We start from the raw sequence: 22,675 nt of genomic DNA on the forward strand, positions 1-22,675 counted from the left end.
AATTCAATGATAAAAGCCTGGTGCAAACTGAGTAAGGAGGAATTGCTGACATGAGCGGGCTGAACAGGAGCAAGCCTGGACTCTCCCCCACCTCCAGACAGCCATTCATTGTGGGTGCTAAGGGCTGTTGGCACCCAGGAAAGTTCTGGCTTCTCTAGTGGCTGCCACTTTGAAGACAAGAGTCTCTTGGCCTTGGATGACCATTCTGGCAGCATTGTCCTCTGGCTCTGGCTGTCCCATGAGCTCCACGAAGACAGGGACCATGCTCACCCTATACCCCAGGGCTGGCTCAGGGCTGGCACACATGGGGGGTGCTCCATACCCTTTGGAAAAATGGATTTTGAATGAATGAACGCATGAACAGGTGGATCTGTGGAAGGATACTCACACTCTCCATGAATTAGTGAGCACTCCTTCTGTGCAGGCACCTACTAAGTGCCTCACATAACTCATTCCGTTTCCCTCTCACCACCGTCTTGTGAGGAGGCTGCTAGGAGACACTTTCCATAGGAGATATCTCGGGAGTGTGTTCTCTGTGGGGGACCCTGGTCATACTTCACGGAGACCAATTATTGAGAAATGCATTTAATTGGTAGCCCAAAAGAAGGGCTTTTTCCTGGAAGTTGGGATCCTGGAAGCAGGAATTCAACTGGAAAGCAAGCTATGCTGACTGTCGTTTCTCTAAAGATCTAGCCACAGACCCTCTATAGCAAGGGTCTCAGATCTCATCTTCCTGAGCAAGGCACAGGGCGATGGGTCGCTTCACCTGTTTTTGGAGGGAGAAGTGGTGCATCCTAGCAAGGCAGAGTGCCGCCCCCCCCCCCCCCCCCCCCCCGCAGCCTGGTGGAGCTCAGAGCAGCCTCCGACACACACCATTTCAGAGAGCACAGAGAGCGGATCAAGTGGAAAGGCTGTGGGAGACCTGCCTTTGGTCTTCCCCTGCCGCTTGGCTTCCAGCCAGAGTCCCACACACACCCTCCTGCAGGCCTGTTCCCCCAGGGAATGCTTGTGCTCTGAGTCCCTGCTGCAGGCTCACTGCAGCTCAGCCCCAGGCCACCCCTCCTTCCGGCACGGCACAGCGCTGGTGCCAGCTACCCCTGCCCCCAGCTACCCCTGCCCCGGCAGCTCTGCCAGCCGGCTCCTCCAGAGACTAGTATTTTGGGAGAGTGCTGAGTTCAGCACTGCTGCGAGGTGCAGTCCGCAGCATCCTTCTGTCCTCAGCCGGCCCTCCAGAGCGGCCCTGGGGGCCCGGGTGGCCCTCCCTACGTGCAGCAGTCCCTCCTACACGAGTCTCTATGTCCAACCACACCCACCACCCACCGGACAGCCCCGAGGCTGTCATGGCAGGTGGCGGAGGAACTGTGGGTGGGAGAAGCAGAGTTGTCCAAGGGGCATGGCCAGCCAAACCCCTACTTCTAGAAAAACAACTAAGGTCAGGCTCTCACAAGCACCCCCAGAACCTGCCCCCAGCCTAAAGCCTGGGGTCATCAGCTTCCCAGGCCTCAAAGCCAAAGGAGCAGGCTGGCCCTCAGCCAGCTGACCTCAGGGGGAGGGAGCGTGGGGGTGCAGGGCACACAGCAGTGCCGAGAGGTTACATAAGCACCTCTGTTTGCAGCCTGCTCTTTGCCCTGGCAACCAGGACTAGAGTGACAGCAAAGCCCTGCTCTGACGGAGGAGGGGCCTCAGCCAGGACTGCAAATCGAGTCCAGCTTGGAGTAGGCCCAGGTCCTCCCAAGGTGCTTGTGTCCGGGTGGCAGATTAGCTGCCGGAGCCCAGGCAGCTGCCCGCCCTTCTCTCTCTGCTTATCGGAGGTCTCTGTCCCACCAGGTGGGCCCCTGGGGTGGGGTGTGAGGGATGGAAAGTGTACCCCAGCAGAGGGCCCGTCAGCTCTGAAGGTTCCTTCTGTTCCAGGTGCCCATGGGCTGGAAAATGAGCCTGGCCATGGCAGCCCTGCTTCTGGGTCTTACGATGGTGGTGACAGAAGACGAGGAGGAAAACGACCCGTGCGTCTACGAGGCCCTGTCTGACAATGATGCTGTCCTCTGCAAGTAAGGCTGGCAGGACCCCACACAGCAACCGGGTGGGTGGAAACCAGAGAAGAGGTCTCAGGGAGGGGTGTTTCCAGAACCAAGGAGCACTGTCTCCTAAGGCAGCCTTTGTGGACAGGCAGAAAAGAAGGCAGCTCTGGAGACCACCTTGATGGAGGACGGCATTGGGGGAAGGACTTTGAGACGGGCTCCTGCCTTCCATAGGCAGTTCTCCCAAGATCAGGAGGCTCCCCCGGGGCCTCCAAACTTGAGGGCCCTGTGGTGCTGGCCTCACCCTCCCTGCTGGGACCCCAAGAGAGACCATCCCTCCCTACAGCCCGGAATGCTCCCTTCCCCCCAACAAAGTGGCCGTTGTAAAGAAATGTGGCAGTTGACAGAGGGAGTGTGATTGGACCCTCCGTGGGTGAGAGGTGCTGGTTTGCTTTTGGGTAATGAGGCCCCGGAAGTGTCGGGACAGGCAGGCCTTTTAGGGAGTGAGGTCACTGGACGTTGTCCAGAGCAGAAGCTGGGTTCGGAGGCTGGCCTCTTCCCTCCTCAGGGCACGAGCTTCTCCCCCTCTGCATCGAGGTCCAACCCCCTCCTCATGACTGTTGGTTAGAAAGGCCAGTCCTAATTGTCCTGGCCTCGTGGGTCATCCTGAGAGCTGCCCAGGCCACTTTGCTGCCAACCCCCTCTGCCAGTCTGGTGACCAAGGTGGCCGCATCCCGCTGAAGCCATCGGAAGTGAGGGGAGGAAGAACTCGCACGTCTTACTCCGTCTTCTTGCGTATATTTGAGTGCTACAGACACTACTTTCAGAAAGATAAATAAACGCTTTCCCTTAAAAAGTTAGGTAGTTGAATCCAAAAAATAAAATAAAATAAGTTTTGCTTCTATCACTACGTTTTTAAAACTCTAGCGAACAGTTCTGAGTGAGGTTTGTGTGGGCGCAGGAGGGAACGCGGCTGCGTCTCTCATGTGGGCGCCCGTCCTCCAGGTGCTCTGCTGAGTGGAACCTTCCGGGCTCAGGACGGCTTTTTACTCTGGTGGTAGAAGGTCAAGCCCCACGAGCTGAGAGGTCAGCTGGGCCAGGGCAAGGCAGGGGCAGGCCACGAGAAGGGCCCCTTATGGGGGCCCTCTGCGCTTCCCATGTTCACTGTGGGACACACAGAAAATGATCCTCTGTGTATGGTCACTGGAGGTGACCTGGGCCCAGCTGCCCTTGGCTCTGCCCTGCGGAGGTCCACATGCTGGCGCCCTGGTGGCCTGTCTCCGTGGCACACGTGGGAGCTCTGGGCACCTGTTACATGCTTTAGACTCCTGGACTTATTCCATTGTTATCAGGAACCCACCAAACAGGTCTTCTCATCCCCATCTTGCAGCTACCCACGGTGCTTACACAGCTGACAAGAGGCAGAGGGGCATTCAACCCCCCTTGTCTGGCGCTACACTCACGCTCTTCCCCCACCCACCTCCAGCTGCCGACCCTCCTCCAGGGCCTGGAGCTTCTCAAACTCCGGTAAAGGGGGGCTGTGTTAGTCCATTCTGGCTGCTATCACAAAATACCATAGACAGGGGGCTTACAAACCATAGACATTTATCTCTCACAGCTCTGGAGGTTGGGAAGTCCAAGATCAAGGTGCCGCCAGATTCTGTGGCTGGTGAGAACCTGCCATAGAACCTTCCTGGTTCATAGATGGCTGTCTTCTCGCCGTGTCCTCACACAGTGGAAGGGGTGAGAGAGCTCTCTGGGGACTCTTTTAAGCACAGTAATCCCAGTCATGAGGGCTCCACCCTCATGACCTAGGCACCTCCCAGTGGCCCCACCTCCTAATCCCAGCACACTGGGGCTAGGATTTCAACATATGACTTTTGGGGGACACAAACATTTAGTCCATTGCAGGAGCCATTCTCAGGACTCCATAGATTACACCTAGACCCCCCAGTTTGAGAAGCATGGACTTACAACACTAGGGTTGTATGCTAGGACAATGTCTTTTGATTGTAAACCATCATTGCAAAAGGGAAGCTTTGTCTTTATTACTGCTGAAGATTTTTGTTTGTAAAAGACCATCACTGAATGAGAACACCTCATGGACATATCAGACCCCCAAGGAGAGATCAGTACCCCCTGCACTGGGTCCCTCCCCAGGATCCCTGCTCAGCTCAGGCTTCTGACCTTGCCAAGAGAACCCCCAGAGAAGCCACTCCTCTCATGGGCATTTAAAGTCTAATAGAGAATTCTTGTAGTTAGGACTCAATGCCTAAAAATGTTAATCCATAAAGGAGAAATTTTATGTACAGTGACAAGCAGTGGGAAATATTGTTGAGAGAAAAGCTCTTCCAGAATAATACCTCACCTACTCCTGAGAGAAGCCAGACTAGACTGACAACAGCACTGAGAGTCAGAACCCCTGGCTCAAGATCAGAATCAAGAGAACCACAGTCGTCCAACCTGAAGCCAAGGAGTGAATCCACTCAGCAACCCTCTCCCTGCTGCCCTGCACAAGGGCCCTGGTGGCCTCTCCTGGTGACCAGGAGCTGCGCCCCCAAGCCCTGTCCTTTGTGCTGACAAGCTCATCCTCCAGCGAGGGCCTCCTTGTCTCAAGGCAGAGGCTGACTTTCTTTAACTCACCCCTTTCTTCCTAGTTTTGCCCCAGGTGCTGCATAGAACAAGTCTAGTTTCTCTTCCTCTTGATGGTTGTTCAAATGTTTGAAGACAGATGTCACCCCCCCACACACACACACCTTCGCTTGAAGCTCTTTCTAATCTGGGCATCCACCTCCATCCTTCATGGCTCCTCGGGGGCCTTGGTTCTGGGCCTCTGGGCCTCACCTTCAGGAAGGGTTGGTTGGAGACAGACCTGTTGCTCTTTCTAAGCATGGCGCCCCACACTTTCACACTGAGAACCACACAATAGAGGGTGGGGGTGCCCCCCGAGTCTCCTCATACCTCTGTGAAGGCAGCCTCATCTCCATGGGCCCTTTTGTCACCCTCTCTTTCAGGCAGCTGGAATTCTGAGCCCTTTCCACAGGTACAGCTGGGGAGCTATTTTTCTCTGATCCAATTCTTACAATGCTGAAGGGACTTAAGTGAGCATCTAGTCAAATGGCAGCCTGGAGAAACCAAGTGACTCACCCGGGAAGCCGTGTGGCACGGGGAAAGAGCAGACGGCCTCTGTAGCAGTCCTCTGCTGCTGCACAGCAAATCGCCCTGAAACTGAGCAGCTGCACACACTTGTCTTGCAGTCTGTCTCGGCATGGCTCAGCTGGGCGTCTCGGGCTCAGGGTCTCTCAGGAAGTCGCAGTCAACCTATTGGCTGGGGCTGCTGTCTCATCTGGAGTATGGACTGGTCTGGGGAGGGCTGCCCGGCTTCTGAGCTTACTCATGTGGCTGTTGGCAGGCCTTAGTCCCTTGCCTCATGGCCTCACCGTGGGGCCGTTCACAGCACAGCAGCTGGTGTCCCCAGAGTAAGGATCCGAGAGGGAGAGCGTGTGAGAGGGCCTCAAGCAGAAGCCAGTCTTCCTATAACCTAATCTTGGAAGTGACCTCCATCACCTTGGCCAGATTCTCTCTGTTAGAAGTGAGCCACTCAATACAGGAGACAGGGATCACTGGGCATCTCAGACACTGCCTACCACACCACATCCCTCTTCTCCGCTCAGTTCACCAACTGTGAGACCCTGGGCTGCTTCCTTGACTTTCTCTGGGCCTCAGTTTACTCACCTGGGAGAGGAGAATAATGATAACAGCTGCTTCGAGGAATTGTGGTATGAAAGAAATAGTATGCATGTGATGCACCTGATCTGTTGGGGGGCCCGGTAAATGCCATCCCCCCTGTCCATTACGCAATGTTAGATCACGGCCACGCTGGGACCAGAGCCTCTGCTCCTTTCTCCTGTCTCTCTCGGGTGCCCCTTGTCCTGTCATGAAGTCCAGGAAATGCCCAAAATCTCGGGATGGAGATTAGAATGTGTCCTGTGTGAGGTACACCTGAACAGGAAAGGCAGTCAGGAAGATGACACAATTCAGTTTTCTGAACTTGAATGCAAGTTTTAAAATGTGTTCTGACTAAATTTAATTTCTTTTTTTTTAATTCATTTTATTTTTTTAATTTTTTTTTTGAGGAAGATTGGCAACAGATGCCAATCTTTTTTTCTTTTTTCTACTCAAAGCCCCAATAGATAGTAGTATATCCTAGTTGTAGGTCCTTCTAGTTCTTCTCTGTGGGACACCGCATCAGCATGGCCTGATGAGTGGTGAGTAGGTCTGCTCCAGGGATCCAAACCGGCAAACCCCAGGCTGCTGAAGTTGAACGCACAAACTTAACCACCATGCTACCCAGCTGGCCCTTAAATTTAATTTCTGATTCACTTCATCTTGGGCTTGTCCAGATCTTCATTTGGGCCGATTTGATTGTCTGAATTGTTAGTTATCAGCTTTGCATCATACGCGAATCTAATAAATTTGCCTGCCATGTCCTTTTCTAAGCCTTTGACAAAACTGCTCAACAGGACGGAGGCCCACGCGTGCCCTTGGCACCTCCGCTATGTGGAGCAACATGTGGGCTTCCAACGCTAGGCTGGCAGTGCCCTGTGGGTGTGACGGGGGTTGGGGCATGGACCTGATTGCGGTCCCCTGACATGTACCCTGCCAGGGCCTTCTCTGTGGCTTTAGGCCCACTCTCCAAATGGCAGCTGGGTGATTTTGCTTAACTGTTTTAACATTTGCAGCCATTCTGCTGGGATAAAAAGAGGAGACCTATTCATTCCCCCCGGGAAGGCCCCCTGGCCCTCAGTTTCCCTCCTCTATGCCCCTCGCTCTTTCCCCGTTCTGTGCTGTGTGCTGAATCTCCATCTCTCTGCCAGTGGAGGGTCCCCTCTCTCGGCCTCATCCGACTAGCTGTAGCGGCAGGGGGTTGTGGCAGAAACAAACCGAACAGTCCTTAAAACGCTGCTGTGAAGAGAAATGAAAACCTATCCTCCAAAACTTCTTCACTAGTTATTAAAACCATGCCATCCAAAAGGAATTACTGTAAACCTGCGAAGAGTTCAGAGAAACAAGCCAGCTGGTGGGTCAGCTCCTGGCTTCGGGGAACTGCCCTGCCTCAGTTGGCCCGAATCCTGGCACTGGGGCTGCAGGCCTGCGGAGGCGTCCTGTGTCTGCGGGTGTCGCAGGCTCCAGCTGCCTCTGCCCAAGGCGGGACCTCAGGAGCCGTGGGAAGGGAATGTGGGGCTCCCACCAGGAAGCTGTCCTTGCCCCCCTCCCGGGTCCCAACCCTGAGAGCTCCCTTCCAGATCTGCTCCCTCTAATTACGTTCTCATGGGGTCCCCTTCAGACAGCCCTGCAGCAGGGAACCGCAGGCAGCTCTGGGTGACCCCTGGCAGCGTATGGAGCTGCTCACCCACACTGGGATTTTTGGAAAGGCTGAGGACCCTCTCCTTGCTCAGTGAGCCATCCTACCCAAATGAACCCTACAGAGACCTTGGATCTTGGTGATAAAAAATGACAGATGGGCAGGGAGGAAGGGCAGGTAAAAATAAAAAGAAAGAAAAAGTTGGCACAAAGATTATTTTATATGTCTGTTAGAAAGCCTGGCTTACATCCCTGAGTTTCACATCCAGACGAGCCCTGAAGGCTGACCCTGGTGAAGTTGTAGGACCAGCCCGATTCTCAGAACACCCGTGTGCAGGCTCTTCTCAAAAAGTGGATAAACGGATGCATCCTACAGTTTAGTGACCAGACGTTTCATGCCCTGAGAGAGATTTGCATTTTGAAAGCACAATGAACGGTAGTTGGAGAGCCTACAGTATGGGCAGTACTTAACCCAAAGAAGTGGATTATTTAACTTCTGGTGGGATTTTCAGGCATGGAGAGGATCTCAGTTGTTTAGGGGAGAGAGAAGTCTGTGCCCACTATGCTAACTTGCTAAACCTTTCTTTCCATAGTAAGAACATTCCTGAAAAGCAGTGTGTTAATATTATTCTTATAAACCCAATCCTACTTGAAAGACACTGACCAGACCTGCCGAAGTATGTGTAATCCTTCTCAGAAGTAAATACAGACAATAGTCAAGGCTTTCTGACACTGACGACATGCCAGGCTCTGCAGTGAACATGGATCACTTACTTTCTTCCTCACACCAACCCTATAAGTAGATACTATCAGTGTCCGCATTTTTCAGGTGAAGAAACTGAGGCACCAAGAGGTCAAGTAACTCTTAGGTCACACAACTAGTCAGTGGCAGCTCTAGCACTCAATCCCACTGGACTTAACATGCCCGACAGTGAACCCCAGGCTCCCCCAAAATCCTGACATGGGCTGACCACTTCCCTCTCTCTGCAGGGGCCTTGAGGTTTTCTACCCAGAGTTGGGGAATGTTGGCTGCATGTTTGTTCCTGTCTGCAACAACTATAGACAGAAGATCACCTCCTGGACCGAGCCCATCGTCAAGTTCCCTGGGGCCATGGAGGTGAGTGAGCAGGGCCCGCCTGCTGGGGGCGAGTTGTGGGCTGAGGTTACTCAGCTAGGGGTCTTAAAGCTGCGTGCAGAGCAGTCTGGGTTGGGTCTGGTGATACCAGATGGCTGTTGCCATGAGCATGTACCCTCCTTAGAACAGCCGCATGGCCTTGGAGGAGGTTGGGCTGGGTGGGAGAGCTGCAGATGGGAGCTTTGGCCAGGCTCAAGGGCCTCTCTGCCGGGCCTTTCCCTGCCCCTGCACCCCTGAGGCCCAGAGCCTGCCTCCTCAGTCTACGTGGAGACCACCTGGTGTGTGCTTCAGAGTCGGCAGAGAAAAGGGGAAGAGAAGGCGTTGTGGGGAACCCTTTCTCCGGTACAGGGTGGCTGGGCTTGCACAATGACCTTCTGAGTGGGGCAGAGCTCGTTTGTAATGGGCAGCGCTTGTCACGTAGGTTAAACAAGTAGAGGTCAGTGTGTCTCGGCTCTTGGTCATCGCGATATGAAACCCACTCAAAAGTTCGCCCAAAGTTGTCTAAAATACAAGATTGAAGCATAAGAATTGGAAATAACTATTCCTTTTACTGAGGAATGATTAGTACCAAATTGTTCTGGAAGTTTCCCTTGGTCTGAGGATGTAGTAAGCCTGGGGAAGGGCCGTGGAAGTGGGAAGTGGGGCTGCTGCTGCTGCTGCCCGCAGTGGCCAGGCCACGTCCTGGGGGAGCTGCTCCAGTGTTCTGGTCACTGTTTCTTTCTTCCTTGACTCCTGGGCCATACTGAGCCCCCTAAGCATCGGGGGTGGAGGGCGATCCTCGCTTTCTGCTGTGTTTTAGTAGTAGTGGCCAGTGTCAGCCTACACACGAGGATGGTGATGTGTCCAGGACTCAGGTCACTAATGGGTGGAGACGGAAGGGTCGTGGTCAGGATGTGACCACATGCACATGGAAACCAGCCTTCTGGTCTCCTCTGTGCATTGTGACAGGGAGAGGCCACAGTGGGCTCTTCCCCTCTGTCGTTCCTGCCTAGGGGCTGTCACTACTGCCACTGGTCAGGCCTGAGGGCTATCGGCACAGGCACAGCAAGATACTGAGTTCAGAGGTGGGGGATTGCACAGGTTTCTCTTCTCTTTCTTTCTTGCACTGTTTTTCACTATCAGGAAACAAATAGACTGCGATGTGTCTCACAATTTGTGAGACTGAGGACATGGAACTTTGAGAGGCTATGGTTTCTGCAACCGTGGCAAATGTCCTTTCCTCCGGGAGGCCGAGAAAGCAAGTAATGAGGAGACCTTCTGGGTCTCCTCTCCCTCAACCCTCCCAAGCCTCATGCACGTGCACGCGCATGCAAGCACACACGTCAGCCCTTCTCTCTGGAGACCCTTGGCCCAGGTCACACGCGTGGACAGGTGGGAGGAGCAGAGAAAGTGTGGGTCACTGTGATTCTAACTCTTGGGACAGGAGGTGGAGGGCCGCAGAAGCAGGGCAGGAACGCAGTCCGTAGGGAAGAGTACATGCCACCCCATGGGACGAGACTCTTGACTTCACCATTAATTCACTCGTCCTTGGGTTTGTCACATATGGAGTGAGGAGGTTGGACCAGATGCTCTCACAGCCCAGTGACTGTCCCAAGACGGATTCTCAACCAAGGGCTCCGTCCCACGTGAAATTGTAGCACATGTCCACTAGATGGCAGTGTAGACTTCTGTGAGTACCTGGTGTCCTTGGAGGGGACAAGTTAGAAGGAAGTTTGACAAGTCTTTGCATTTGATTCAGTTTAGTTGATAATGATTGTCCTGGGGTATGGACACGTAACGCAGAACAGATATCACCCCCTCCGGACCCTGAAATCTCCCATCCTGTCTGAGCCGAGAGGTGGGGTGGGGAGAAAACCTGGAGACTCATGAAGGACACAGAGCTGTGGCCAAGAAAGCCAAGGAGGGTAGAGATTTTGCAAAGTAAGATTTGGTCACAGTGGTGGAAAGAAAGAAAGAAAAAGTAGTATTCTGCTACTATAGAACTAGTTTATGGAAATTTGACCTCTGAGAAGGCAGATTCAGTTACAATTATCAAAAGCCACCATTCATCGGGTGATACCCACTTAACGCTTGACTTTATGCTCAGTAGTATTCATGTGTCATTTTATTTAATGCTCTCATCAAGTCCCCAAGTTAAGTATTTCTTTAGTCAAAACTGTTGTGGAAGTGACAAGAGGCAACTCAAACTGACTCGTGCTGAAAAAGAGGGAAGGCATTATTGGTTCACAAACTGAAAACTGCAGGAGTATCTTCAGGCATGGCTGGATCCAGGTGCTCACACAATGTCACCCAGAATCTAGCTATCTGCCCCTTTTCTCTACCTTTTTCAATGCTGATTTTTATGTGTAAATAGACCCCTTTGGGTGACAAAGAGACCCCATCAGCTTCAGATTTATGTTTTACTAGTTTATCAATCCCAGTGGGAATAGATTGACCCTTTCCAACCATTAAAAGTCCCAAGATTTGTCCTGCTTGGATCACATGCCCATCCCTGAACCAAACAGTGGCCCTGGGCAGCCCCACTTAATCTACAAGAGCAGAAAGCAGCAGAGGGTGGTTCCCCTAAAGGAGACTCAAGGTGCTGGTTACCAGAGGGGGAAAGAATGTTGGGTAGGAAAAGCAGGAGAAGGTCCTCTGGAAGGAAGTAATCGGACCAAGCGCAGGGCTGCAAAGTGGCGGGGCCAGGGTTTAAACCCCGGTCGGTCAACTCCAAAGGTTTGACCCCTGGACCACTGGCAAGGGCTCTCCGGGGGACCTGGGGTGCTGGCACGGCTTGGGAGGCCTTGCTGAGGGCAGGCTCTCCGAGGACACGAAGCACAGTGGGTGCTCAGGCAGGTGGTTGCGAAGAGGTGAAGACAGGCTGGGGTGGTGAGAAATGAGGGGGTGGCCAGAGCTTCCCTTGAGGGCTAAGAGGAACAAACCACTGTAGAGAGCAGCTGGTGAAGGCGGAGGGGAAGGGGTGCTCTCTGGAACAGGGTCCCTCAGAAGTGGGCAGGGAGCTGAATCCTGGTGACAGAGAAGAGGATGGAGGCATTTCCTCTGGGCCCAGGGCCTGACGGAAAAGGGCAAGAGGTTGGTAACTGGCTCTGTGGGGACAGCGCCTTGCTTCAAAAGCAATTAGAGGGATGCCACCAAAGCAGCATTGCCAGTGGACATACCCAGGGAAGCCCCCCACACAAGCCCCACGGCCCTGGAAGGAGGGGGCAGTGGGCGTGGGGCAGTGCCTCCTGCCCACCAGAGGTCTTCCTGCCTGCATGTCTGTGCTGAGGCCACTTCCCCCTATTCGGACCCTGCACTCCGGGACACCCTGCTCCCACCAAAACGTTTCCTCCTCCAAGAAGCCTTCCCTGACTGCCTCCCTCTGGGCCCCACCCCCATCCTTGGCTGATCTCTTCTTTCTCTGAGATTTTAAAATATCCCCTACCCTCCAAACCAGGCATTTATTTCCTTCTGTCTTGTATTGTGGTTGCTTATTCATATCTCTCACAGCTTCAACCAATTTCTAAGCTCTGGGAGAGCAAGGCCGCGTGTTGTGTTTCTCTGAACCACCCATAGCCCCTAGCAACATTGCAGACCCTATGTTGGCTGTCTGGGCGACTGGGTGGATGAATGAATGAATGAATGAATGGCAGGTGGAAGGACGCCCCTGGAGTGTGAGCTATGAGATGGGTGAGCCCAGCGGTTTGCCCTTTAAGCTGCTGAGTGTCTTGGGTCATCTGAAGGAAAGGTGCGGAGCTTAGTGGGCCCCAGGCCAGCACTAGTCTCTCCTCCACCCAGGCTGGTGGGTGTGAGCTGGAGGGGGGCAGGGGGAAGCAGAGAGATCAAGAGAAAGCCAGGTGGGCTCCCGGAAGGCAAAGTAGTGCAGGAGAATATGGGCGGTCCCTGTGCCAGCAGCCCGGAGAGCTGGGAGAGGCATAAGCTTTCTCCCCTGCCGCTTTGACAAACACAAAGAGGCAAACGTCTTAAAATGCATCCCTGCTCAAACCAACGAAAGCTGCAAGGCCCCCCAGAAGCCTCTTGACTGTGGCTCCTCCTTCACCTTCAATTTAGCCAACCGGGATCCTTTCGAAGTGGAGAGATTGCCTTTAAATGGGGAATGTGCATTGCACCAGAGGGAAGGATCAAGACTGCAGCATTCTGTCCTGCTGGCCCTCGACTTTCCCGTCAGGCTCAGCTCCTGCCCTGTTTCTCCTCCCTAGAAAGCAGGGGACCTGAGTGTTCTCCTACCAGGCTGGGTAGGCATGTCCCCATGCCACCCCGGGCCTACAGCACCTGTGTTGCTGCCTTCTGGGGCCGCCTCCTTGCCCTCATCAGCCCAAGGGTGGAGACACAAGTTTCGACACAAATTTTATAGAGGCCGGGAGATCTGGGGACAACACGTGAGGTCGAGTCACAGACTCTCCTCGCTGATCGAGACCTAGGAGCTCACCAGCCCAACTCCCATCCTTTTCTCCACACACAGCACAGAAGAATGAGGGCGCTGTGGCCACAAAATGATTAGCCGAGACAGGACACAGGGCTCCAGACCCCAGGGTAATTCTGGCTGGAGCAGCCCCTGGTGGGTGGGGCAGACTCGCTCACTGGGGAAAGACGGGGTGAGAGGCAGGCACTCCCTGCCCAGGGGAGCAAGTGTGCATGCGGGCGGCCAAGCGCAGGCCCACCTGCTCCGGGACGGCAGCCAGCACACGATTTGGTGTTAGGGATGCCAAGTGATTCACTTAACAAATATTTATTGAACACACAGTCACCATGTCAGTGCTGGAAATTCAAAGATAAAAGGTGCCATCACAGAGCTCCCACTCTAGGTGGGGAGACAGACAGGTGGACGGCAAAGGTGGAGACGCAGGGTGTCAGTGGTGCTCTAAGGCCTCCAGGAGGAGGTGACCCTCAGCTGAACTGCGGAAGGTGAATAGGCAGGGCATAGATGGGGGAGCCAGGATGGGCTCAGGAGGGGGCATGGCCACATGGGGAGGGGCCACAGAAGCTTTGTGGGCACTGGTGTGGAGTCTGGATTTTATCTTTTTGTTTGTTTTTGTTTTGTGTTGTTTTGTTGTTTTGTTTTGATTTTTGAGGAAGATTGGCCCTGCCCTAACGTCTGTTGCCAATCTTCCTCTTTTTCTTTTTTCTCCCCAAGGCCCCAGTACATAGTTGTATGTCATAGTTGTAGAGCTGTAGCTCTTCTATGTGGGCTGCCACCTCAACATGGCTTGGTGAGCGGTGAGTAGGTCCACGCCCAGAATCTGAACCGGGGACCCCAGAGCCACTGAAGCGGAGCGCGTGAACTTAACCGCTGTGCCACCTGGCGGGCCCCTGGATTTTATTTTGAAGCCAGGCTGGGGTGTGTGGGCACCATTTGATTTTCAGGCTGGTGAACATGATCAGATTTGCAGTTCGGGAAGGTCACTCAGGCAGCGCTGGTGGAAGAATGGTGAGGTGGAAGGCAGGAGGGCACCGTGCTGGAGCAGCAGAGGTGAGGGCATGAACGACAGGCATGGGCCTGAAAGACATAAAGGAGGCTGACTCCACAGGGCTTGGTGACTGTGGAGGGGCAGGGACGGCAGGGGAGGGGAGAGTCGGTGAGACCCTGGGTCTCTGTGATGGGCAGGTGGGTGGGAGAGTAAAACTGAGCATGTAATTTATCTGCCAAAACAAGATGATTTTGAGAGCAAAGGGGGTGCTCTTAATAATTATCAGGCCGGCAGGTGGGATTGGGCACTGTCCCTAATAATGGTGCTTTCACCAAGTAAGGGACACAGAGAAGTACTAGATCTGCAGGGACGACAGACAGGGGCAGCAGCTTCTGCAGACACGGAATTTGAGGACCCTGCGTGCACCCAGAGGCAGCCGCCCAGTAAGCAGGTCTAGGGCCTGATGCTGAGAAGAGAAGGCAGGGCTGGAGGCCCAGATTTGGGTCCTCAGCATCTGGGGGTGGGGACGGGGATCTTCGAGGTGACAGAGCTCACTTGGGGTGAGGACATCGAGTGGTCAACAGCAGCCAGCCTGCAGAGGTCAGGTCAGACAGGCAATGGAGTGGCTGCTGCGGGGCCAGGCTGGGGAAGAGCCGTCGGATTTGGGAGATTGCCCGGCACTGCTCTTGAGGGACGGAGAGAAAAGTCAGGACAGTGGGCTGTGGGCAGAAGGTAAAGTCAAGACACAGTAAGGAGTCTACTGGTGGGATCCACCGATGCGCCAGTGATGGTTTAGGGAAGAATTAATGACATGCGACCGTCACCCAGTGCCTGGCACATGATGTGACGGAGCTTAATAAATGGTATCACTTGTTATCATGATAAGAGATTGGTTTGTAGTCTGAAGAGTACAAGGCACAGACGATGGGTTTGGGCTTCGGGAGGCCCTGGGAGGCCCGTGTGTGACTGAGGCCCAGAGGCAGGAGTCAGTGAGGTTGTAACAGAGAGGCGGCCAGGTGGAGCGGGTGAGGAGAGTGCCCAGCGCCCGGACGAGTCCGCGTGCGTGGAGGAGAACCTGCTCACATGTCATTTTATCCTTTGTCCCTGAGCAAAGTCGCTAAAATCACTGGACTGTGTTCCACCCCAGCCCAGGCCACTCAGCCAGCTCTTATGGGGGCGCCTCTGGCCACACCGGGACCGGTAGAAGAGAAGCGGTGCTCGTCACCAAGCGGACAGCAACACTTGCAGTCCGATTTTCAGGTTGCAAACAAACTTCCCATGCAGGCTTTCACAGGATCCTTCTAGCAACGTTGGGAGATGGGCAGAGTAGGGATGACCCCCACAACTGCAGGCGAGGGACATGGCCCAAGGTCACACTTGCCAAAGCTGGGGGGTGGAAGAAGCAGCCGCAGACAGCCAGCTTCCTGCCTGCCGGCCCCCGCTCTGTCCCCTGTGCAGTTCCGTCTCTCGAACCCACCCAGATTCCTGGAACACAGCCCCTGAGGTCCGTGCAGACTCGAGCTACCACGCACTCACCCATTCATGAGTCCACTCCCTAGAGCAATCCTGACGGAGCTGTCCCCTCTGCCCCTCTCTGGACACTGTTGCAGGAGCCAAGGGCACAAACAGAAACCCCACAACCCCAGGCATCTCCTAATGGTAAGAATGTTCATTGTTGTCATTGTTAAAAGAATGAACTGGGAGGTGCTTCTCTTGCTCCTGGGCAGCTTCATTAGGAAGCTTCTCAGCCTTGATCTTCACTCCCAGTCCTCTTGATCCCCTCACCCTTCCTGTCATTATACTGACTGCTCTGGTCAGACCTGAGCCGGACCCTTGGGAACTGGTTATTAAGGCGCCTGCTCCCAGTCCACAGCGATGCTCCCAAAGCACAGGCCAACACGGGGTCTGCTCCATAATTGAGCATCTGATGTCGGCTGAAAGCCTCCAGTCAAGTGCTGGGGAAACAGGTTCCAGATGTGTTTCAGATCAAATAATGTTTCTTTGAAAAAACCGTGTGGGCTGCTCCACTGAGGGGGCATATGGGGCCTGAAAGGAGAGTGCAGTGGGTTTGCATCCTGGTTGGAAAAAGAAAGGTCATTCACAAGCGTCTGAGTGGGGCTCTGCGCGGGTTTGGGATCTGTTCACAGCGGCCTGTTGGGAGTATGAGCAGAGGCTTCCTGGATTTTAAAATAGCTGCCCAGCCTTTGTCGGAGCCAGTTAGAGGAACGAACACATGCCTTTTGTGTGCTGCAGTGACTTGTTGCTGCTCTCACTGGAGAGAGAAGGGGGGACCTACAGAGGCGTTCAGAGAAAGGTTTTACATGAGTAATAATGTCCCTGGTTATTTGTTAACACTTGCAGACTTGGGGGTGGAGGGGAGGAGAGGGGGAGGTGGGAGACCTGCTGCTGGGACAAGGGGCCCACTGCAGTCTGACAGCCCTCCCGGTGGGCACAGGCCAAGAACAGTGTGGGGTAGCTGCTGGGGGGCCGGTGGGGGCCATTGCCATGCCGTCGAACTTTGAGGGCATCTCTCTCTCTACCAGTGCACCCCGGGTGCCCGACAGTGCGTGGTTCTATCTTAGAGCCCGTCTGGCCCTAACCACGGCAACGTGGGGCAGGCGGGCAGTGGGGGGAATGGTGTCTGTGTTTACAGATGCGGAAACAGCAGCTCAAGGGAGATTATGTATCTATTTAGCTTTTAATACACTTTATTTTTCAGAGCAGTTTTAGGTTCACAGCAAAACTGAGCAGAAGTACACAGATTTCTCTATCCCGCTTCCCACCCCCAACAAGCCTCCCTCACTACCAGCATCCCCACGGAGCTGTGCCTGTGCTACAAGTGACGAGCCTGCATTGACACGTCATAATCACCCAGAGTCCGTAGTTTACATGAGGGTTCCCTCGTGGCTCACCCGCTCTAGGGGTCTGGACAGATGTGTGGTGACACGTGTCCATCATTACGCAATCATACAGAGTGGTTGCCCTGCCCTGAACATCCTCCGTGCTCCTCTACTCACCTTTCCCTCCCTGCTAACCCCTGGCAACCACTGATCTTTTTATTGTCTGTATAGTTTTGCCTTTTCCGGAATGTGCTATGTTGGAATCACACAGTTTGTAGCCTTTGTAGATTAATAGAGAGCCTGGACTACTGGCTGGGCCTCCGCCTCCAGTTCCAGCCTCTTCCTCACTGTACAAGGGTCTGGTAACGCTGTCCGTCTTTGCCCAAGCCAGTAGCCAGTTGTCCTTGGCTTAGCTTCCCTTCTGGGAATTGTATTTCCCTTAACTGGACGTTTCTCCCAAGATTTTGGAGGGGACAGGATCCACCTCCTCCTGCCCCTGGTGTCGGCTTCGGTATTCTCACCATTGGTTTTCTTGTCTGTCTCTCCAACTAGACGTAGACTCCCTGAGGGCAGAGACCTTTGTGTACTTGGGAGAGGGCAGGAAAGCACGCAGTTCCTTGCAGTGAGACTCACGCTCGATATGGAGCTAAGTGCGGGGTGGGGTTGTCCCTTGGTAACAGGACTGTAAGGGTTGCAGTTTTCAAAGCACCTTCCGTGTCAGGACAGCCCTTATCTCAGATCAGTCCTGAGAGGTGGGCCAGGCTGGTGCCCACACTGGGGAAGCCGAGGCCAGGGTCCCCAGGGGAAGGCAGATGCTGGCCTCAGAGCCAGCGCCTGTCTGCTTGTTGCCCCGCACCTCCTGTGAGTCTCCTCACACCTTGTGGACACGAGTTTGCTCCAACACACAGATGTGTGAAGTGGAGTGATGAGACCAGAGCTCAGATGCCCTGGCTCCTGTGCCGTGCTCTTTCCTGTGCCCCTCCATCCCTGTGGTCCCCAAGCGTTTAGTACATGGTGCCGTTTACTGGCTGTTTCCACGTGGCCAGACTCTGTGCTGAGTGCTCTAGTAACATCGTCCCACTTCAGCCTTACAGCGGCCACCTAGTGGGTATGACCACCTTCATTTTACAGATCAGGAAACTGAGGCAAAGAAAGACTCCAGAGCTCATGAGCAACAGAGCCAGGATTTGAACCCAGGTCTGTGTGGGCGCTAGAGGGCAACCTGCAGGGTACCCCAAATGGCCTGAACTGTTTCCCAACTGCCCCCTCAGCCACTGAGCTCCAGTCCCAGGGTAGAAGCCAGCCCCTAACCCAACATGGGGAAAGAGAGGTTAGTGGAGTTCCCCTTGCTCCGTCCCTTCCCTTTACAAATGGGCCCGGCAATATCAAGCGACTTAGCAAAGGGAGAGATGGGCAGGGTGGGGCATGCAGGAGTATGCACAAATCAGAGACCCTCGATTTCTTCCCCATCCGCAGTCTGCACCACTAACCCTAGGTAGAGTCAGTGTAAGGCATCCAACGTTCTAATTCCCAGGCCTGAGTTCTTCCCGTCGCATGGGGAAAGCACAGGGCCTGTGCCGGTGGCTCAGAACCCTGCAGCATAGAGGAGCAGACCTTCTCCAGGCCAAGGCAGACAGGCCCCTATGGGCCGGGAAGGGAGGAGGGCCAGGCTCTGCTTAGCGCTAGGCGTAGATCCCCTCCTGCTGTTTCCTGGGGCTGCAATTGCAAGAGTTGACACCAGGGGGAGATAGGCGACCGTCATCCTGCCTCAGGCAACGAGAGCCGGCATGGTAGCCCGGCAAGCTGGCGCAGGAAGGCATTGCCTGGGGCCTTTGGACAGTGGAGACCTATCCAATAAGGAAGAAACGGAGGTCCCTGACTCAGGTCAAGCGTGCACACCTCTGCACCCCTCATCCCATCTCTCCCTTTGCAAATTGGTTGTGGAAATGCCCTTCTATTCAAATACAAGTATCCCTGGACTGGAATTCCTTAAACCAGGGGCCACTAACAGGAAAAGCCCTCAAGGGCCAGGCTTCTAATTAGGTGGGTGAAACAGCCAGTCGGAAGAGAAGAAGTGCGGAGGCAGGCCTGCTTGCACTGAGAATACCCCTCACATCCCACCTGGCATTAAATAGATTTTTAGAAGTTGGCCTGGTGGCATAGTGGTTAAGTTCGATGTGCTCTGCTTCGGTTGTCTGGGCTTCGCCGGTTCAGATCCCGGGCGCAGACATACACACCGACTGGAGAGGATGTTAGCTCAGGGACAATATTCCTCATCAAAAAAAAAAAAAAAAAGATTTTTAAAATTGGGCTAGTGGTCCTCTGTTCATCCCCAGTTTCCCCCGACCTGCAGACTTCCTGCATATTATTAGTCTAGTGGGAATGGGAATTGCTGGTCTCAGAGCCACCTCCATCGGTGTAGAGCGTGTGGACCCTCAGGGGTTAGCATGAGAAGTGCTGGGGCCCTGGCTTCACACAGACTTTGTCTTACATCCCAGTCTGCTGGTTGTAACTCTGTGACCTTGGGCAAGTTACTTCTTTGAAGATTCCTTTTCCTCACCTTAAAATGGGTATAATATCCATTTCCAGGTAAGATCCAGTGGTCAATTCTCAATCCTAATCTTTCTTGACCCATCAGCAGCATCTGACCCAGCTGGTCACTTCCTCCTCCTACATACATTTTTTCACCTGGCTTCCGGGACCCCCACTCTCTGGATTGGCCTTCGCCCTTTCTGGTTCTTCACTTCTAGTCTCCTTTACTGGTTGCTCCTCCTCTCCCCAGCCTCTTCATGTAGGATATCCCAGGCCTCGGTGTTTGGTCTTCTCATCTTTATCTACACTGTCTCCCTTGGTGGTCCCATCAGTGTGGTGACTTTAAATGTCATCTATATGATGTCCCACTCGTGTGGCCACTGGGGTATCTGATAGATCCTTCAAAGGCAGCAAGTCCAACCCCGAGTGGCCCGTCTCCACAATCTCCCAAACCTGCTGCATCTGCTGTCTTTCCCCAGCTTGGCGAAGAGCAGCTCCAGCCTTCCACTGTGTTGGCTGAACACCCTGGAGTCAGCAGTAGCTGCTGTTTCTCTCCCACCGCCTGTCCAGTCCACCAGGAAACCCTCTTGGCTTTGCTTTCAAAATATGTGCAGAAGCTGACCGCTTCTCCTCTCCTCCACTGCTAGCACCCTGGCAGGGCCACCGTCTCTCTACCTGGACTATTGCAATAGCCTCCTAACTGGTCTCCTAACTGGTCCCAGAAGCCAGGTGAAAAAATGTATGTAGGAGGAGGAAGTGCCCAGCTGGGTCAGATGCTGCTGATGGGTCAAGAAAGATTAGGATTGAGAATCCTTGTCCCAAACACCCAGCAAATTCCCAACACAGCAGCTGGAGTGAGCCTTCAGATCTGCAGGTCAGATCAGTTCACTCTTCTGCTCAAGATCCACCAGAGTAAGAGCCAAAGTGCTCGTGATGGCTTATAAGACCCCATGTAACCTGGCCCATGTCACCTCTCTGACCTCAACTCCTACCATTCTGTGCCTTGCTCACCCGGCTTCCTGCCCTCCTTTCTGTTTCCTGGCCGCACCAGGCATGCTCCAGGGCCTTGGCAAGAGCGGGTCCCTCTCCCTGGGTCACTCCCCCCTCATTTCTCCATGGCTCACATCCTCACCTCCTTCAAATCTCTGCTTAAATGTCGTCTTCTCAAGGTGGCCAGCCTTGGAGCTCCTGAGCCCCCTTATCCCTCTGTACTTCTTTCCATTTTATTTATTACCTTCTAACCTACATATAATTTCATTTATTGTGTTTGTTTGTTTTGTCTATTCCCACCCCCACCCCACAGCTGGGATATAAGCTCCCTGAGGGCAGGAATCTTTGGTTTATTCGCTGGTGTATCCCAAGCACTAGAACAGTCTCTGCAACATAGTAGGGGTATTTGTGAATGAAGATTATTGGATGAAGGTTACAAGAGATCACGTACATGTGGCATCAGTGCCAACACAGGAGGCATTCAGTAAATGATGATGATGGTGATGGTCCACACCCAGGTGAGCTGTGCAGCCTGCAACGTGACGGCCGAGGCAAGGCAACGGCTAGAGGATATGGGATTCCAGATAGAAGGGGGGTAGATAAAGGGTGTGTGTGTGTGTGTGTTAGAGATTTAAGAGAAAATGACGGCGAGGGGGAGATGGAAAGGAAATATTTTATCCCCGGTTGGAGAGGACTAGATCTACAAGGCTGGACAGGGGACCCTGCAGATGGCAGACACTCAGTAAACCTGAGGAATGAACAAACTGACCCTTCGTCTTGTCAGTGCATGCAGAGCTGACTTCAGAAACTGAGCAAGCAGCTTCAGCAAATGGTTTTGGGGGCTGGACTGAAGTCAGGACGATGGAAGGCAGTAATCTCCTGAGGCTGGGCAGACGGGGCAGTCTGCAGCGGTGTCTTCCTGGATGATGGCCGAGGTAACCACCCCCTGCTCAGGATCACACCATCCCACCTGGAACTCCCTGACTCTCGGGCCCCCTGGAGGTTGGATTGAAGAGAAGACCCACATCTCTGGGGAGCTAATGTCCCAGTTATCTCTTCCCCTATTCCCTCTTCATGAAAACCTATATTCGGTGACATGCGATGCCAGCAAAACTGCCTCCAGCTCTTCATCTTGCAAATAGATTGATGGTTAATTTCAGGTTTGGGATCCAATCCCTTGATTTCTAATGTGCTAAGTCAGAAGCTGCTCACCAGCTCTCCATATATCTGGTGCTCTCCATCCTCCACCTCACCTATCTCAAATGGGAAACAAAGCCACGTGAGATGTACTTTTTTCAGTCTGTAATCGTGGAACAGCAATTTCCTCCTCCTTGTTCATTTCTTCCATTCACTAGCAAAAACCCAGTGCTTGCCAGGCTGAGATCTCTTGAAAGGCAGGAGCAGCAGACAGGTCAATTCCTGCATCTCCCTGGCAACCATCTCTGACCTGGCCCCGTGGACTTGAGCCTCAGGACCATTAGAAAAATGAATGCAGAACCCCATCTGTACATGAAATCCAGGCGGTTTAGAGCAGTCAACGTAAACCCAAAACCACAGCCATAAAATAACTAGAAAAGAAGCATACAGGTAAATATTTATCTGATCTCAGGGTGGAGAAGGCATAAAAACCAAGGGACAAAGTCATGAAGGAAAAGAAGGATAGATGTGAGTTACAACAATATTTGAAACGTCTGCACTTTAAAAAAAAATGCCATAAACAGAATAAAAATCCAATGACAAACTGAGAGAACATATGTGCCAGAAATATGGCAAAGGAGTATTATCTTTATGCATAAAGAGCTCTTATAAATCAATAAGGAAAAGAGGAATTCTCCATAGAAAAAGAGCAAAGGATGTTAGTAGGTGATTCTAGGAAGAAGAAAGTTTATTAAAAATGTGGGAGGAAAGCTTCAATTCAAAGAAATGTAATTTTTAAAAATGGTAAGGACTTCATTTAAAACCAACCAAATTTGTAGTTTGGGTTTTTTGGGTTTCTTTAAAGGAGAGTATACATTACACGTAGAAGTACAAATTGCTCCAAGCTTTCCAGAGGGTAATTTGATAATGTGGATTAAAATCGTTAGCATGTTCCTTGTGTTTGAACACTAATTTTAGTTCTACGGACTTATTCTAATCTGATTACTTAAGCAGAGACAGACACACAAATTTATGTAAAAGGATGTTCATTATAGTGTTATTTAAAATAGCGAAAGGAAAAAAAGAAAACCACCTAAATGTTCAACAATAGATTGGTTAAATAGACTATGTTCTATCCAGATGAAAAAGTATGGTGTAGCCATTAAAAATCATGTTCTCAAAGAACATTTAAGGCTATTGGAAAGTCTTACAATATATTTTTAAGTGAAAGAAACCAAATGATAAAACAGT

General features: G+C 52.9%; 1 protein-coding gene across 1 annotated transcript in view; it reads left to right on the forward strand.

The window, feature by feature from the left end:
• Positions 1 to 1,917: 1,917 nt before the first annotated feature.
• Positions 1,918 to 22,675, forward strand: part of PEBP4 (phosphatidylethanolamine binding protein 4) — a 196,969-nt gene continuing 176,211 nt past the window's right edge. The window contains exons 1-2 of the mRNA XM_058549832.1: positions 1,918 to 2,048; positions 8,373 to 8,499. Coding sequence (XP_058405815.1) covers positions 1,918 to 2,048; positions 8,373 to 8,499 — 258 coding nt within the window. The remainder of the gene's footprint in view (positions 2,049 to 8,372; positions 8,500 to 22,675) is intronic.

This window comes from Diceros bicornis, chromosome 11 (assembly GCF_020826845.1).
Source record: "Diceros bicornis minor isolate mBicDic1 chromosome 11, mDicBic1.mat.cur, whole genome shotgun sequence".
Taxonomy (NCBI): Eukaryota; Metazoa; Chordata; class Mammalia; order Perissodactyla; family Rhinocerotidae; genus Diceros; species Diceros bicornis.